At 32.2% G+C, this 16,747-nt stretch overlaps 1 protein-coding gene across 1 annotated transcript in view; it reads left to right on the top strand.

Moving 5' to 3' along the window:
• The window catches only part of LOC129234629 (uncharacterized), a 52,113-nt gene that overhangs the window by 13,812 nt on the left and 21,554 nt on the right, over positions 1-16,747 (top strand). The window contains exon 2 of the mRNA XM_054868662.1: positions 14,216-14,342. Within this exon, the coding sequence (XP_054724637.1) occupies positions 14,216-14,342 (127 nt within the window). The remainder of the gene's footprint in view (positions 1-14,215; positions 14,343-16,747) is intronic.

The following is a 16,747-nucleotide window of genomic DNA, read 5'->3' as shown; positions in this document are numbered from 1 at the left end:
GTTTTTAAAGTAATTACCGTTTTGAAATAAAAAACGAACAAGTACAGATAGAGCAAAGAAATTTATTGGACAAAAATCTGCCACACTTACGCTATTTTTCGACATTGATCCTTGATTTCCCAAGCATTTGTCAAAGCGTGGTGCAGGTTTTTGCATACCCTATTCGTAGAAAGTTGCCGCCTGTGAAGACAATGATGAGGACTCTTACAGGGCTTTGGCTGGGAAGTTTCTGAACATCCTCCATAACTGCCCGACCTCGCTCGCAGCAACTTTCATTTGTTTCGGCATCTAAAGTCTTTCCTTGGCGGTCGATGGCACAATATCAATGATGATCTCAGAGAACATGTTACCCCATAGTTGACTACACAGACGGCAACTTTCTACGAATAGATATACAAAAACCTGTCTATTCTATGACAAATGCTTGGAAAATCATGGGAGCAATGTCAAAAAATAGCGTAAGGGTGGTAGATTTTTGTGCAATAAATTTCTTTCCTCTATCTCTACCTGTTCTTTTTTTATTTCAAAATGGAACTTACTTTAAAAACATGCCTCGTAATTCATCGTATAGTAAATAAAATCAGCGTTTATTTCATAATTGGGTGTTTAGTTTAGTTGATTTTTGTATTGAAATTGCAAAATAAATTTGATTTATAGGTTTGGATAGGAAATCGTATGTAAGTATGACCAATTATTTTTTACTTTTTAGTTCCTCCTTGTTTGAAGTCGGTTCTTCTTTTATTTAAAACTAATTTATATCAAGTCCAACTTCATCTGTAACCATTCTCACATTTAACTGGCGGTCCGAATTTATCAAAACACACACACGATCCACATTTTCGTCCGTTCTGCTGGTTCACGGATACCCTGTTTGAGATTCATCCTCGACGCTCTCCCGGTCAACTTTGAAACACTTGTGCCACCGAAACACATGCGCCTTTGATAGACAATTATCTCTGAACACTTGCTTACACTCCCCCTCCCACCACTGACGTTTTGTGCGCCCTTGGGAGCTACAGCCGCATCAGGAAACAATGAGTCTCATTACTTATTATACAGACCCTGTAGTATTATCTCAGAAAGATTTTATCTCAAGAAGCAGGTTTTACAAGAAACTTAATGTATCAAATTGACGAAAAGACTTTTTTTTTTATTATTTTAAACTAGTGTCACCCGCACGACTTTGCCCATAGTAAAAATTTAAAAGGTCTTTTGGTTCACCAATATATTTACAAATAATGTATGATGAATTTCTCGCCAATTGGCTTGCCCATGTTACGGTTCCACGTCATCATAACTTGGTAATTTACTCGTTCATCTTATGATAATTTTGCTCAGGAAATTTTCTTAAAATTGAAATAGAAAAAGAACAAAATCGAATTTTCGAAAAATCGCTTCGAAGTGCACACCTCCATGCTACATACTAATTCTGAACCAAATTTCATGAAAACCGTCGAACGGTCTAGTCACAGAGATCCTGACAGACAGAGAGAGATCCGGACAGAGAGACTTTCAGCTTTATTATTAGTAAAGAAATAAAAAAAAAATTTTTTTTTTTGCTCGCAAAATATAGTTAACTTTTTCAAGAACGATTTTAATGGCTTTTAATTAAAAATTGTTAGACGATTCTTATTCATATCTCAAGAAAAGTTTCCAAACTTTTCAACTAATAACGGAACCCCACGAAATGTGCATTATTGAAAAAAAAATAAATAAATAGGTAGCAATAGAAATCAAGAGAGCATAGTCAAAATGTTATTTATTTATGCAAGTCTTTTCACGCATAAATTATTTGCCCTTGTCTCTCCATTAACGAGATATACGGTTTTAAAGCCTGTCGAAAATTTAAGAAAATTCGACAAATTTAAAAGCTGCTATAAAACGAATTGTTCTTCTGAAACAATGAATTCTTATTTTATTTTATAAGAATAAAAGTGATTCATAAACACTTTACACACTTCTTCCATTTAATCAATATAGTATTTAACCTCTCATTCTCACATACTAGGAGAAAGATTTAATTGTCCGCACTGAAGACGATTTCTCCTCAAAATATTAGATCTAAAATGCAACACCGCTATAAACAGAGAGAGAACACAGTAAATACTATAAAAAGAGTCAAACTATAAATTATCCACTTTTTTCGGTTTAAAAACATTCAAAATCACATAAAATTTGATTTGAAGTAAAGTAATCTCCTTGCTTACTTTATATTAGTTATTAATCTTTTATTAAATATATTTGAAATTGTTAAGCATTTATCTTTTGTCTCCTTTGCACAAAAAATGGTGCTACAAAAATTTAGAAGGGGAAGTTTCTCCATTGGTTTCAGCTAGACATCATGACTTTTTTTTGGTGCAATTTTCGAGAACAAGAGGGATCAGTTTCTTACGCGATCTTTCTGTTTTCCTCATCAAGACCTCGAATTAAGTAAAAGTTCATTGAAAGCTCCAAAAGTAACTTGTTCAGTTGCTTCTTTGAATGTAAAAAAGCATCAATGTTTTCGCAACGTAGTTCATCATGTAGATTGCCTGAGCTTCGTAACTACTCTGTCACCGAATAGCATTTACCGTTTTTCTAGAAAGTGCAGAAGTTATTTTGATTAAAAAATAAACAATCTATGCAATTTTTCAATAACTTTCCTGAATTCACTGCCCGGAAGAGGTTAATTATTAATTAAACCTTTGTGCTGTAGCAAAAGGAAAACTTTCCTCTTTTTTTTTCAAATGACTTTGTTATTTTCTTTTCAAACTTTCAAAGGCTAAACGATTGCTGCTAAGCACTAGTTAACCCATTTTATATCGAAACCGTCTGTAAAACAGCTTCTTTCTGATTTCTCGCATTATGTTTTCGCATAATGCATTCACGTTTAGTCATAAGAAACTAATCAGTGCTAATTCCAGTTAGATTTCATCTGTATATCAATTACTGTTTTTTTTAAATTTATTTATTCATTTTTTTTTTCGTTTCTTTTTGAGGTATGTTAAAAGCGCTTAAGCAGAAATTTGTTCAAATGTACTACGTTTTTGGAACGATGATGCAAACACACGACACAGACATAAATTTTCGAACCAGTCGAAATTCAAAAGTCAAAAATTTTGAGTAGCGTAAGTTTGCATTCTATATCTTTCGGATGTAACAGAATTAGTATCTATGAATATTTTTGGATATTTGGGATTGCTATTAATCTATCAATACCTTTTTGATACACAAAAAATTATCTATAACAGTTAATTTGAATGTTTGGGATTAATTTTAATCCATCTATACCTTTTGGAATTAACAGAATTTTTCATGAACCTTTTTGGTCATGGTATTAGTAGCTTAAATATGTTACAGATAATTTATTTTAATTAATATTAAAGTAAATATAATAAACAAATACTTTTTAAATTAGTAGTTTTGATATCTTTATGAAATGATTTTATTAGTAATGGTATTTAAATCAGTTTTTTGGAATAGAAATTAAAGTTTTAATATCTTCTTAACAAATTATTCTTCAGTTTCTTCATTAAAGTGAAAATGTAGTTTTTTCTATGCATGTGTGTTCGTTGCAAAGCATGCAAAGACAAAACAAACACTTAAGATTTTCAGCTGCATCACCAGTCAACCAAAATTAATTAAAGATGCATCAAACTATTGATGCAACCTGTATAAAAGTGCAAAGCATTTCCTTAGCGATTGCTAAAAACACAGAAGCATTTATAGAAGTAAAATCAATACTACTTTGGCAACAGTTCCTTAAAGAACTCCACCAACTTTATAATGGAAGGTTAAATATTTTCAGTTGATGGAAGACCTGCATGTTCTTCGAAGGCAATTCCAAACTTTGCTTCTAAGCAAAGAAAGAGCTTTCAAAGTAGAATGCTTTAAACGCTTCATATATTCTTAAAAGTATGTTGACAGTTAATTTCCTTAAAACAATCCCTGAAGCCCTTTTTTAGCTCAGATTTCGCTGCAGTCAAAAAGATTAATCGTTATATGGAAAGAATATTAAAATACCCCGTCAGTGAGTTGCTCTTAAAAGATGGCAAAAAAGGAATGAAATCCATTTTCAGTTAAGAATGATAAAAGAAGCGTCATTGTTTTCCGATAGTCTGATATTCCACTTATATATCCCATATTTCTTAAACCATCATGTTTTTTGTTGTTGACATGGCACGTTTGTTTCAAAAATATCATCTGCGTATAATGAAAACACACATTAAGTTTAAAATAACTTCTAACCCTCCATTTAGTTTAAATATCACCTAGTTATTTATAAGTACGACGCAGTTGTTATCAAAATTCAATACAATGTATTCATAAATTCGATAAACGCATGAATAGTTTATTATATTTTCATAAAAAATTAATTTTACTTATTTTCCCCTAATTTTAATAACATTTGTTTAGGCACGAAGCAAACGTTTATATCTCATTAATATACTTTTTTACCATAAAATGTATACCAAAAAGATTTATTAATGAGAATGGGGTTGTTTTTCTCAGTCAAAAGTACTACTTTTATGCACTGAGATTAATAGAATAAGCAAAAATAATAATAATAAAAATAACATGGAGGCAGAAAAAGTCTTATTTTACCAACAACTATTTTTATTTAATTTTTTTAACTGTCCGATTTCGGAAATAAGGCGTGGTCTTTATGCCGTCACAAGTGATGCACTTTGGCACGCTACTCCATTGGCGTGCTAAATGTCTACGCTTTGCTGTCAACCGCGTTGCCAGGACATGATAATTTACGCTCTGCACTAAAATGGCATTAGTGAATGGCATTTCATCACTTGTGATGTCATTTGCAGAAATGTAAAAAAAAAAAAATTAAATCTGCACAGTGATTAAAAAAAAATGTTAAAAAATATTAAACTTAGGATTTTACCATTCTTTAAATAATTTGACTATGTTTTTAAGGGTGCTCTTTCAGGAAAAAAATACTTCTAGTCCAGTCATTTAAGCCTTAATTAGGTAAGAATCTCGGAATTCGAGATACCCAACTGTAAGTCTGTAAATACTAGTATATTGACACCCTAAAAGTTGTCTCAAAACCTACATATGGTAGGGTGTACGCAACTATTAAATTTCAAGGTCAAAGGTCACAAAAATCGGTTTTTTGCGCTTTTTTTTTATAAATATCTCATTTCCTATGGGTTTTTTGCTATTTGTATATATTATCAATATTGTAGAATACAAAATTCTCTACAAATTTTGTTTTAAAAATTATTTTATACGGTGAACCGTTTTCGAGATAGAGGGCGGAGAGCGCACTGTCACAGAATCACTTCAGGTCAACCGGTGCCTCTGGTCGAAAATGCGCCATATATAGTTGGTGAACTATCGATAAATCAATGATTATAAATATTTGTTAATTTTTATCAATTATTATATTATATTTTATCATTTTTTTCCTAACCTATCCACTTTTTATTCAGTATTAATTTACTTAACAACACTTACTTGCCCATGTAATTGCAGAATTGTTAATGAAAATATAGGAATTATATTTGAATTTTAGCCTAATTAATATTAATAAATTCTTACATGATGAAATAAAAAACAAATACATTATGAATTAATCTTTTTATTAAAAAATATCATTCAGTACATTTATTTTTATTAAAAGTAAAAAAATGGAATAAAGGGTACAAAAAATACAATTTGTAATTTTAATCATCTTCTTCCTTTTCATCGTCATCTTCCGGCTGCTGGTAAATTTCAAACTGGTCTTCATTATCGTCTTCAACGACATTTGTCTCAAGTTCTTCCATGATTTCGGGGTCAAAGGTTCCATCTTCGTTAATGTTGCTCTGATATGGTAGACCATTGAGACAAGCTTGCCCATTACATTGGCCACAAGTTAAGAGCATTGCAAATCCGCTTTCCTGCATCCGCATCGCGAACCACAATCACTCTTGCTGTTGCAGAAAATTGTATTTAGCAAATCTTCTGGAGCAGGTGGTAAAATTGTCATGATAGGTTCCAGAAAATCGTTTCGCATTGCCCAACCCCATACCTTGGGTTCCAAATCATGCCCTAACCAAGTTTGAACTTAATAATATACACGCGTTTGAAATGTTGATGAGCAGCTGCACTTGTTGGTGGCATATTTGAAAGCTGCACAGGTTTATTAAGTTTTGTAGACTTGACGTAATGCATATAACGAAGATGATCGAGACTTTTCACAGATTTCGGAGCATTATAGACGGCCAATAAAGTTTGAGTTCCACTCTCTAATAATCTCGCGATGCGGATGCAGGAAAGCGGGCTTGCAATACTCTTTAGTTTGTAGCCAATGTAATGGGAAAACTTGTTTCAATGCTCTACCATATCAGAGCGTCATTAACGAAGATGGAACCTTTGACCCCGAAATCATAGAAGAACTTGAGACAAATGTCGTTGAAGACGATAATGTACACCAGTTTGAAATTTACCAGCAGCCGGAAGACGACAATGAAGAGGAAGAAGATGATTAAAATTATAAATTGTAGTTTTTGTATTTTTTATTCCATTTTTTTACTTTTAATAAAAATAAATGTATTGAATGAGTTTTTTAATAAAAAGATTAATTCATAATCTATTTGTTTTTTTTCATCATGTAAGAAGTTATTAATATTAATGAGGCTAAAATTCAAATATAATTCCTATATTTTCATTAACAATTCTGCAATTACATGGGCAAGTAAGTGTTGTTAAGTAAATTAATACTGAATAAAAAGTGGATAGGTTAGGAAAAAAATGATAAAATATAATATAATAATTGATAAAAATTAACAAATATTTATAATCATTGATTTATCGATAGTTCACCAACTATATATGGCGCATTTTCGACCAGAGGCACCGGTTGACCTGAAGTGATTCTGTGACAGTGCGCTCTCCGCCCTCTATCTCGAAAACGGTTCACCGTATAAAAAAATTTTTAAACAAAATTTGTAGAGAATTTTGTATTCTACAATATTGATAATATATATACAAATAGCAAAAAACCCATAGGAAATGAGATATTTAGAAGAAAAAAAACGCAAAAAAAAAAAAAAAAACGATTTTTGTGACCTTTGACCTTGAAATTTAATAGTTGCGTACACCTTACCATATTTTGAGACAACTTTTAGGGTGTCAATATACAAGTATTTACAAAATTACAGCTGGGTATCTCGAATTCCGAGGTGAACTTACTATAATGCCTGGACTATTTTAAAATTTCGGAAACAACCCAATTAGTGAGCTTGAAGATTATTTACATCATGTTAAAGTTTAGTCGTTTATTTACTGTAAACTGTTTTGAAAAAATTTCAGACGCAATAAAATAAAAGTTAAAAAAGAAAGACTCAGTGAATGAGTGTAATTCCAGCCAAGTTTGACTTTCATTTCATTTGCGTCATACAATAACTTTAAAGATAAAACTAATGCTCATTACGTTTTTATTTCTGATCATAATTCTTCTGATTGTCGACGGGGTGTCTCAGTTAAACGTTTCGGAACTTCTAAGAGGGGTTGGATTCATCCTGACAAGTCGAAATCATATAGCAATGTGGGGTAGGAAATGCTTACCTAACCCGAAAAAATTGAGATATGCCGGGAGTATTCCAGTCTCTTCGGAGTTCGATGCGCCGAAGATGCAAGGTGTGACCTTTGTAACCAGAATAAAAAACTTTGAGCACTTACTTTGACCCATGTACCTTTCGTTTTTTTACATTTATTATTGAAAGGATTCATAACTTACGATGTCTTTTCTTTATGGTGCATCTGTGCACATCATTGCTTCTGGAAAGCGTTTCCGACCCCACATTGCCAAATGATTTCGAGTTGTCAGGATGCATCCTACCCATCTAAAGAGTTCTGAAACGTTCAATTGAAGTACCCTGCATACATTTTCGATTTTAAAACAATTTTCGTGGACAAAGAGTCTTTTTTTTCTTTTGTATAAAGTTCTGTATTTAATCCTTTTATTTATCTAATTAATAATAAAGCTGAAAGTCTCTCTGTCCGAAAGATGTCTGGATCTCTGTGACGTGCATAGACCGTTTGGCCGATTTTCATGAAATTTGGCACAAAGTTAGTTTGTAGCATGGAGTGTGCACCTCGAAGCGATTTTTCGAAAATTCGATGTGGTTCTTTTGCTATTCCAATTTTAAGAACAAAAATATCATAAGATGGACGAGTAAATTACGAAATTATCATAACGTAGAACCGTAACATGAGCACAAGCCAATTGGCGAGGAATTTCACCATACATTATTTGTAAATATACATGCGAACCAAAAGACCTTTTAATTTTTCTATTACGGGCAAAGCGGTGCGGGTACCACTAGTTTAAAAATTAAATTTGAAACACGTCCCCTTCAAAATAAATAAATAAATGTTATCGATCTTGAGAATTTTTGCAACTATCACCCCCTGAAAATAAGATTCATAACCCCATACTTCATTTTATGATGTATCTAATTCGTAAAAATGACGCATCTTGAAGCAAGCATACAACATTCTTCTTTAGAACTAATAAGCAATACGACGAAACTTCGTTCCTTCTAATTTATTTTTTTTTCGAGGCTTCTAAAAAAACCGCCATCTAACAAGAAAAAAAAAATGCTTGTAATAGACGAGCTGTTTCATTTATTAGTTACGTAAAAATAACAATATAACCCGAGAACAGAGGGTTTCAATCTGTATGTGGTACCGTTAGTGAAAAAGAAAATCAGTAAGTTTGTAGACTCCCGTAATGATTGGTATATCCTTGTTTTGTCGTCACGCAAGCAATGCGAAAGAAGGTATTAATATCATTAAGGTTCTGCAGTTGAAGAAAAAAAATCACCATTGCAAATATAGAAGGGAACAAGAGCATACTGAAGCGCTATTTTTGCGAATGGAGAAAAAGTAAATGTTCCAGTTACAGATCGCATAACTAGCAAAATAGCGTGTGTGGTTATTTTGTCATCACTCTCTTTAATTTATACGTCGCATGGTGTTCTTCTGTAGATTGTTATCCCAGATTAAATGTCATGCAACGCCTAATTCATTTTATTTGTAAGCCCTTTTTGAAGTAAGTTATGTTTCGCTCTTAAGAAAAATATTATGTTATTAAGCACAACACTATATTAACCTCCTTTCTTTTCTTTTCTGAAAAAAAGTAAAAAATAATACTTACAGAAACTATTAGTGTTGAAGGTTTTTTTTTACTTCCTTTTACAAAAAAGGAAGTATTGTATTCGCAAAAAAAATTTCACTCAAAAATCGACCTTAATTTCCATTTTGCTCACCCCCGAATGAATGTTGACTTTTTTCCTCGACTCGACCACACATGGATAAGTGCCTAAGAACGTATAGACACGCAAAATATCCATTTTGACGATTCCCGAGTTAGTTACAACGAGTTTTCTCGTGAAGTCTGTATGTACGTATGTATGTATGTGCGGATATGCGGATGTGTGTATGAGCGGATGTGCGTATGTGCGGATGTGCGTATGTAGGTCGCATAACACAAGAATGGTATGTCCTAGAAAGTTGAAATTAGGTACGTAGACTCCTAGTGGGGTCTAGTTGTGCACCTCTTCATTTCGGTTGCATTCGGGTGTTTTTAAGAGGGTCTTTTGCCACTTTTTGGGGGGAAATCATTGTTAATTTCAATGTAAACTCAAGTGGTGTTACAATTTGGCTGACACTTGACTATATATCGCCAGTCATTTGGTCGCCAAGTTCTGTCGCCAAGTTGGCGACAAATTTGGTGGAATTTTTTTTTTTTTTTTTTTTTAATTCTGGTTTCAATTTGGCCATTGTTGGTGATATTTAGAGAGGAAACTATTGAATCTCATTAAAATTACCAATAATGGGAAAATGACATTAAACTGGAGTAAAAGGATAAGTCATGTGAGGCATACATCAGCTCGTTTTTTAATGAATTTTCTGTTCTAAGCTTTTTAAAAGTCTGGTTTTGACGCAATAAGTATCTTGACAATTCATAAGTTCGCCTTAGGGTTGCATGACGCTTTTATATAAGTGAAATAGGACTCAAAACGAATGTTCACATGTAGTAGTGGATTTTACGTGGGGGGGGGAGAGGTGCCCATGCCCCTCAAGGAGATTAAATTAATTTAACTGTCCTATTAAATAGTCTTAAATTTCTTTCTAAACTACAGAAATCAATTTTTTTAAACCATTATTTAAAAAATACACAGAATTTGAATAAAATAACTTTTGCTTATGGTAGAAGTAACATTGGAGTCAAGATGAAAGAATATATTTTACTGGCATAATTCTCTGGCTTAAGATTCAAAGGTACATAAAATGACAATTCGTTCACTAATAATTCATCTTCGATATATTCGGTAATTAACTCTTAGGGAGCCTTAAAAAACATTTTTAAGAAACTTTATGAAAACTTAGTGATGAAAAATTGTATGAAAAAACGCTTTTTACTTTTAATCTCCGGCGCAACCTCCAAAAACTATTTCTGTGTACATCCCTGTCCACATGGGGCACGGAAGCGTTTAACTCTTTGCACATAACATTTATTTTAATACTGCAAGTGTCATTTTCAAGGATTTAGAAGATTAAAAGACTACTATTTGAACCAGTGGTTTTCAATTTGTGGCATGCGCCACCCAAGGTAGGCATAAGAAATATTGTAAAGATTGCACGTTGCAGTTAACAAACTTTTTAAGACAAAAAAAAAGTTAAATTGTAGTCGGAAAATAAAAATCAGCAAAATTTCGTCGCTATGGCATTTGGGCTTGAACGCTGGCACTACAAACATCGATGTATTTTCAATGGCACTATGGCTTGAGCAAATTTTTGCTCTAAAGCAAGCCCACCCAACGAATGAATATTGTATTCATATTTCACTTGCGTGGTATTTTAAACATCGATTTTTTCTGTCATTTTGTATAACTTGTTATTGTTAAATTTAGTGAAACTAGCTACACTAATGCTACATATTATAAAAACTAAATACGTTTTGGTGGAAAAAAACTAATTTATATGAGATATGGTGGTGTTTTTCTAACTCATCTATGCTATTAAAACCTATGCTCGTCTGTTTCTGTGTGTCCGTGTGCCTGTAACCCTATTTCTTCCGGACTGGCAATGTCTATCAGGTTAATACTGGTACGATTGAGTACAGAACACCCAGGAGAATCCACTTCCCTGGAAGCTATTCCATTATACCTCACCCCTCTAAAGCTTAAAAGACATTAGATAAAGGGTCAGACATCTAGTCCTGAGGACATCCTCACTTGGGGTTGTCCTGAGGATATCCAGTGGTAAAGCATTAAAATCATCAATTGTCAACCGTCGCAGTCGGCAAACAGGGGATGGTGGGCGATGCGAGCGGGGACGGAGCCCCCTAGTTTTAAAAAATAACACTAGCATAGCATTTATGAAATAAAATTAGTACGGAAATTGAAGAAGAGCAAAATAGTTTTTTGTATAAAAAAAGTTGGGCGCAGGTATAAGAAGTTTGAAGCTATTGATTTAAACTATGGAAAAAAAATCGAAGATTTTTCTCCGCTTTTCGAGATTTATCTTTCTTCAAATGTAGGATAAGTCATATTATTGGGAAAATAATGAATATTTACATTTTTGCTTTCAATAGTTTAATTCTTCAATGGCGTTTAAAGGTCCGTATTTTGACACATCAGATTTTCCACGTGACACGTTTAATTCAATAACTTATATTTAAACCAGCAGAGCTCACAAAGCTATCATGAACTCTTCAGATGCATAGTTGATAACTGGTGAAATCCAAGAAAAGGGGGCATGACAATTGAATTTTAAAGATTAATGTTCTGTCACTTGTCATATACCATTCTCTTCAGAAATAAATCAATTTCTTGATTCTTAATCCGTTTTTTCCATATAGTTTGATGACTTTCAGGAAAATCTAGGGAAAAATAAAGTTTTCTTTTTTTGTGTTTACTCAGCAAAACATCTATTTTTTGTTACATTCTGTAATTTCAATACACTTGAAATCAGAATATAATATTTAGGTTAACTTTTATCTTTTGAATGTCTAGTTACACTTTTCGTTAAGTAATCTAAAATTTATTTTTTTTCAACCATGAAATAGGCCCATTTCTGAGGTGACAATTTGATGTCCTTCCGTTACCAAAATACTACATCTCAGTTAGTTCATCGAAAACCTATTGGGTATAGAAACTAGTGGTTTTCATGCAAAGCAGAATTATGTCCCTTGTCAATGAGACATTGTTTTAATTTGAATAGATATTTAATTTATATGATTTTTTAATGGTAACTGAAGGACAAAATATATGGTAACGAAGGACATTTATCTATAAGCTGATACAGGATAAGATTTTAGAATGCTAATGGAAAACAAACTATTGTTTAAAAATGGTAGTCACACTTGAAACATATATAAGTAATATTCGTTAAAAAATTATGTGTTCTTTCATTTAAGAAATAAACTTTTTTTTTTTAATGTTTCGTGATTTTATTTCTTTTTTCATGTATGTGATAAAATTCCTGAAAATTACACTTGAATATTCCTAAGCAAGTGAAAATCATTTTAGTATAGCATGTTTGTGCAATGACAAACCAATTTAAGCAGAAACAGTTGCTTACAAACTTGATATGCATGTTGAAACAATACAATATTGAAACTGCTTTCAGATTTGTTACCACAAATCACAGAAAAGGGTTGTTGAGAGCATTGGTCTAACCGTTAAACGTATTGCAAAAGAGATCAGCAAATTCAAAGATCAACTTTCAAAAAGATGGAGTAATATCCATTAACATCCAAGCACTCAAAATACGCACTATTTGAACCTTTTTACAAGTTATGTTATTGAATATAGTGAGTACTTTAACAAATCGAAGGAGATTTCATTTCAAAGTCAACAGACTGACAGTTATAAATAATGTTAAAAATGAAGATACAGCTGAATAAAAACAAAAAATCATCAGAATATTCCCAATGATTCATTAACGTTTGGACAAGTTTCATTAGTTGAATGAAAGGGAAAGAATTTAACAAAGGGCAATGTTGGACAGGAACTTCATATAGAATGATGAAAGCATGGAAATATCTTATTTGAGAATGCAAAATAATGTTATAATGATTTTTGTGTTCCCTAAGAAAGAAGATAAATGTTCTATGGATTTTGTTAAAACTGACTATTTTAAGAATTCAGAATTAGTAACAGAGGGCTCAGGCATTAGATATCATTGTTTCAGACTGCTGTATTAGTTGAATAAATGTTTGTAAGTTGAAATTTACCAAGTTTAATTGTTTTGGGCTTCTTGTTCTTCCGTTACCCTTAACAAATACATAATTTATATGCTTAAAATAATATTTTTTTTAAAACTGGAGCTAAAATTGTAATTATTGAACACTCCTATGTGTGCCCTATTTTTTTAATAGAATTTTTCCTTTTATAGTTTGGCTGAACTTTTGAGGAGAACATGATAGCGTGAAAATCATGTCCCATAAATACCCTTCGTTTACCGTTTTTAAAATTTTATTTTAAAAAAAGTTACTAGCAAAATATTTCTCGGTTAGGTTTTTTAGCAACTTACTATAATGAGCATAAAAGTCTATGCATTCGTTTTTGAAAAAACATGTATTTTGATAGGCTCACAGAATGAAATATATCGATTTTTTTTTTCTTTTTGTACAAACTGTCTTTCCGTTACCGCTGGAATTCACCCACTCCGTGTTTCTAAAAGTCGTAGTTTTGTGCAAATTGAAAACTGTTTTTTCAGATTTTTAATTCACTCAAAAATTTCACATGAAACAAAAACGAATAAATTGTAAAATTTAAAACGTTATACCATGATAATTGAAGCGCATTCGTTATTTATGTAGTAGGAAATGTGACCAGTTGTAATGTTAAATAAAACATTCAGTCTTCGAAAACTATCACTAAAAAAACATCCATTTTTTAAGCAAATAAAATGAAAAAAAAAAGAATCTGAATGAATACGACTAAATATATTTCATTTACAGAAATTTTGTCAAATATCTTTTAAGGAATTATCACAGGCATAATTACCATTTCTAAGCGTTTAAAATTTAATACTATTTTAAAAGTATATTTGATCTACACGTTGGGTCAAGTCAACTATCCCTGGTCTCCCCTTCATTTAAAAAAAATCAATATATTTAAAAAAAAAACTGACGTTTATTTTCCTCACAAAATGCTTCATGTTCAGTTGAGTAAAACCGAAAACTAACTTTTTTTATTAATCAACTTGATTTTTACAGGCGTGACGCTGGCAGAAGAATGTACTCTTTATCAACTGCACGCTTGCTTAGAGTCCCTGCAGTCAGTAACACAAGGAAATGACTTGACTCTGGTCACAACCCGACCAGAGCTTCTTGCAGTATGCAGGTAAATTATGCAATTGTTACAGGCTAATTCCATGTCAAAGTGCGCCATAACACAGAATTGTGGATTTACCTTTCTATTCATTTTTTTTCTCAAAAGAATTATATACATAATAGGTTCCACTTTAATATTTATGTAAAATTAAGAAAAATTTGTTTTTTATGCATTTTTTGTATGTATTTTTATTGTCAATAAAATATTGTGGGGATTTGCAGTGTGAGTCGCATTGGTCATGTAGTGTGAGTCACAAATAAAATGTCATGTTATAAACTAATTATATATTTCATTGACCTAGTAGCATTATAAAATTAAAGTACTATCATTACAAGTAACAACTTAATGTTCGTATAGTGTGAGTCACAATTGAGCTTTATCCATGTACACAGAATATGCAATGAAATGGATGAAATTTAATGGCTTGGATATATAAAACAAAAATTAGTCAAAGTAAAACAACTGGTAAGACTCAATTTTTTGTCATAACAATATTTTCGTAGTCAGTTTAGGGTTTAGGTTTAGCTCACTAGTAGAGTAAGTCACACATGGAACTACAACAACCTGCAAAACTTGAGTTGTTTGACGTTTCTTAATTTTTGAAAAGCGATTCTTATACTGTGGGCTGAATGCTAGAAGTATAGGAAACTACGATTCAGTTGGGGGTTTTTTCATACTTCTTCGAAAAAGACTCAGTAGATTAATGCTTTTTCGCGGTTTTGCGGGAATGTGAAAACTTCATTTAAATGATGTTAAGCTATCATACTAAATTTTATGTAATTATAAGTATTTGTACATCTTCTTTCGAATCAACATTTTCAACAAAAGGGAAAAAAATCAACAGGGTCCGGCATATCAACCTCCCGTATTTGGAGAAGGCGCTGGATGAGTTGCGTTGAGGATACGCTAGTGTAAGTGGTTTCTACAGATAGTAATCTTAGAGCAGGAACTAGTAACTGGAGGGAGCAAGGTAATCTGTAACTGGATGGAGCAAGGTATTTAGTAACTGGATTGCCTTGGAAGTCGAATGGCTGAACTTCCTATGCAATCAAATTCAATCATTGTCCTAGGAAACGCTGTGGCAAAGATCCCAAGTCACATGGTTCAACTGCGACGAAGGGGAGATACATTTTGCGTGAAACGAGTGAAGGTAATGCAACCCGTAGAGCTGTGGTTCCAACCTGGAGGGCACGCGCCCCTTCGAGGAGGGTTGAAGACTTTCAAATTGAGGCGTAAATGCATAAAATAATAAATTGAAGCAGTGAAACAAACTGTAATTTACTCAGTCACGTGTAAATGATTTTGAATAACATTTTTTTTTTTTTTTTGAGGGTTTTATAGAAGTTTTCATCAATATGTGAATCTGGATTTTTAGCGTTAGCATACACAAGGTTAAAATATTGAGCTAGCCATTAAAGGATATGAGGTGTTCTTTGTCACAGTCACAACTTAATATTCAAAATCTTGTAAAGTTTTGATTGAAGGACTGAACTTCCACTCCCATTGATGTTGTGAAAGTGACTGTTGATTGTATGCCATCCTCCCCTAGATGCCTCAAATTAATTTGTGTAATCTAGTGTAATTATTCTTTGATTTCATGTGCTCTCTTAGTAATACATGGGTTCAAGATAAAGTTAAATTTTGAGTACAAAATTAGCTATTACTTAATTCCACAACCAGTTTCAGCTACCATAACGATATTCAGGTTAAAATTCCGACTGTAGTACTCGTATTGACTTGGGTTAAGGGATTTACCTCAGTATTGAAAGGAAGGTGCAGAACCTGAAAAGCTGCGAACCCTTGTCATAGAGAATTTTAAAATGAAAATCGAGAAACAGAACGCAAATCTTAGAACTGTAAAATTTAAAATTTGCATTTTTCATTTAAAAAAACTACAGTTAATTCTTACCTGAAAATCGCTTTCACATGGTTAAAAGAAATAAAAGTGAACAAAATTTGAGTGCAAAGTAAAAATTCTGAAGAAAGTGATATTCACTTCTCGTGCACTGCTCGTTGATGTACGTTACAACTTGCAAACAAAAGAAAAAAATGAGGTTTTATTTTATCATACCACTATTCATTTCAACAGATTGTAAGCTGTATTATGAGTTGAATAATTTTATTGCCTTAGTTGTGCCAAAAATGTCGGAGAAAAAATACGTGAATACCTATTTTCGGCCAATTTATCTATGCCGAAAAGATTTTGTTCTCCGTATTAAAACAAAAGATCAATGAATAAAACTTTCACCATTAATGACATTTTAAGAAAAAGTTTTTGCTCAATTAAAAATATATTTAAAATGTTTAATTTTCAAACTTTAATGAAGTACCAACTTTCGCATGAATAGATAATTACTCTTAAAAACTCTCCGAGTTCTTTTTGAACTATCTTCTAAGCTCACCTACTTTTATTC

This window comes from Uloborus diversus, chromosome 1 (genome assembly GCF_026930045.1).
Source record: "Uloborus diversus isolate 005 chromosome 1, Udiv.v.3.1, whole genome shotgun sequence".
NCBI lineage: Eukaryota > Metazoa > Arthropoda > Arachnida > Araneae > Uloboridae > Uloborus > Uloborus diversus.
The sequence above is the reverse complement of the archived record's forward strand: the minus strand, read 5'-3'. Positions and strand labels throughout refer to the sequence as shown.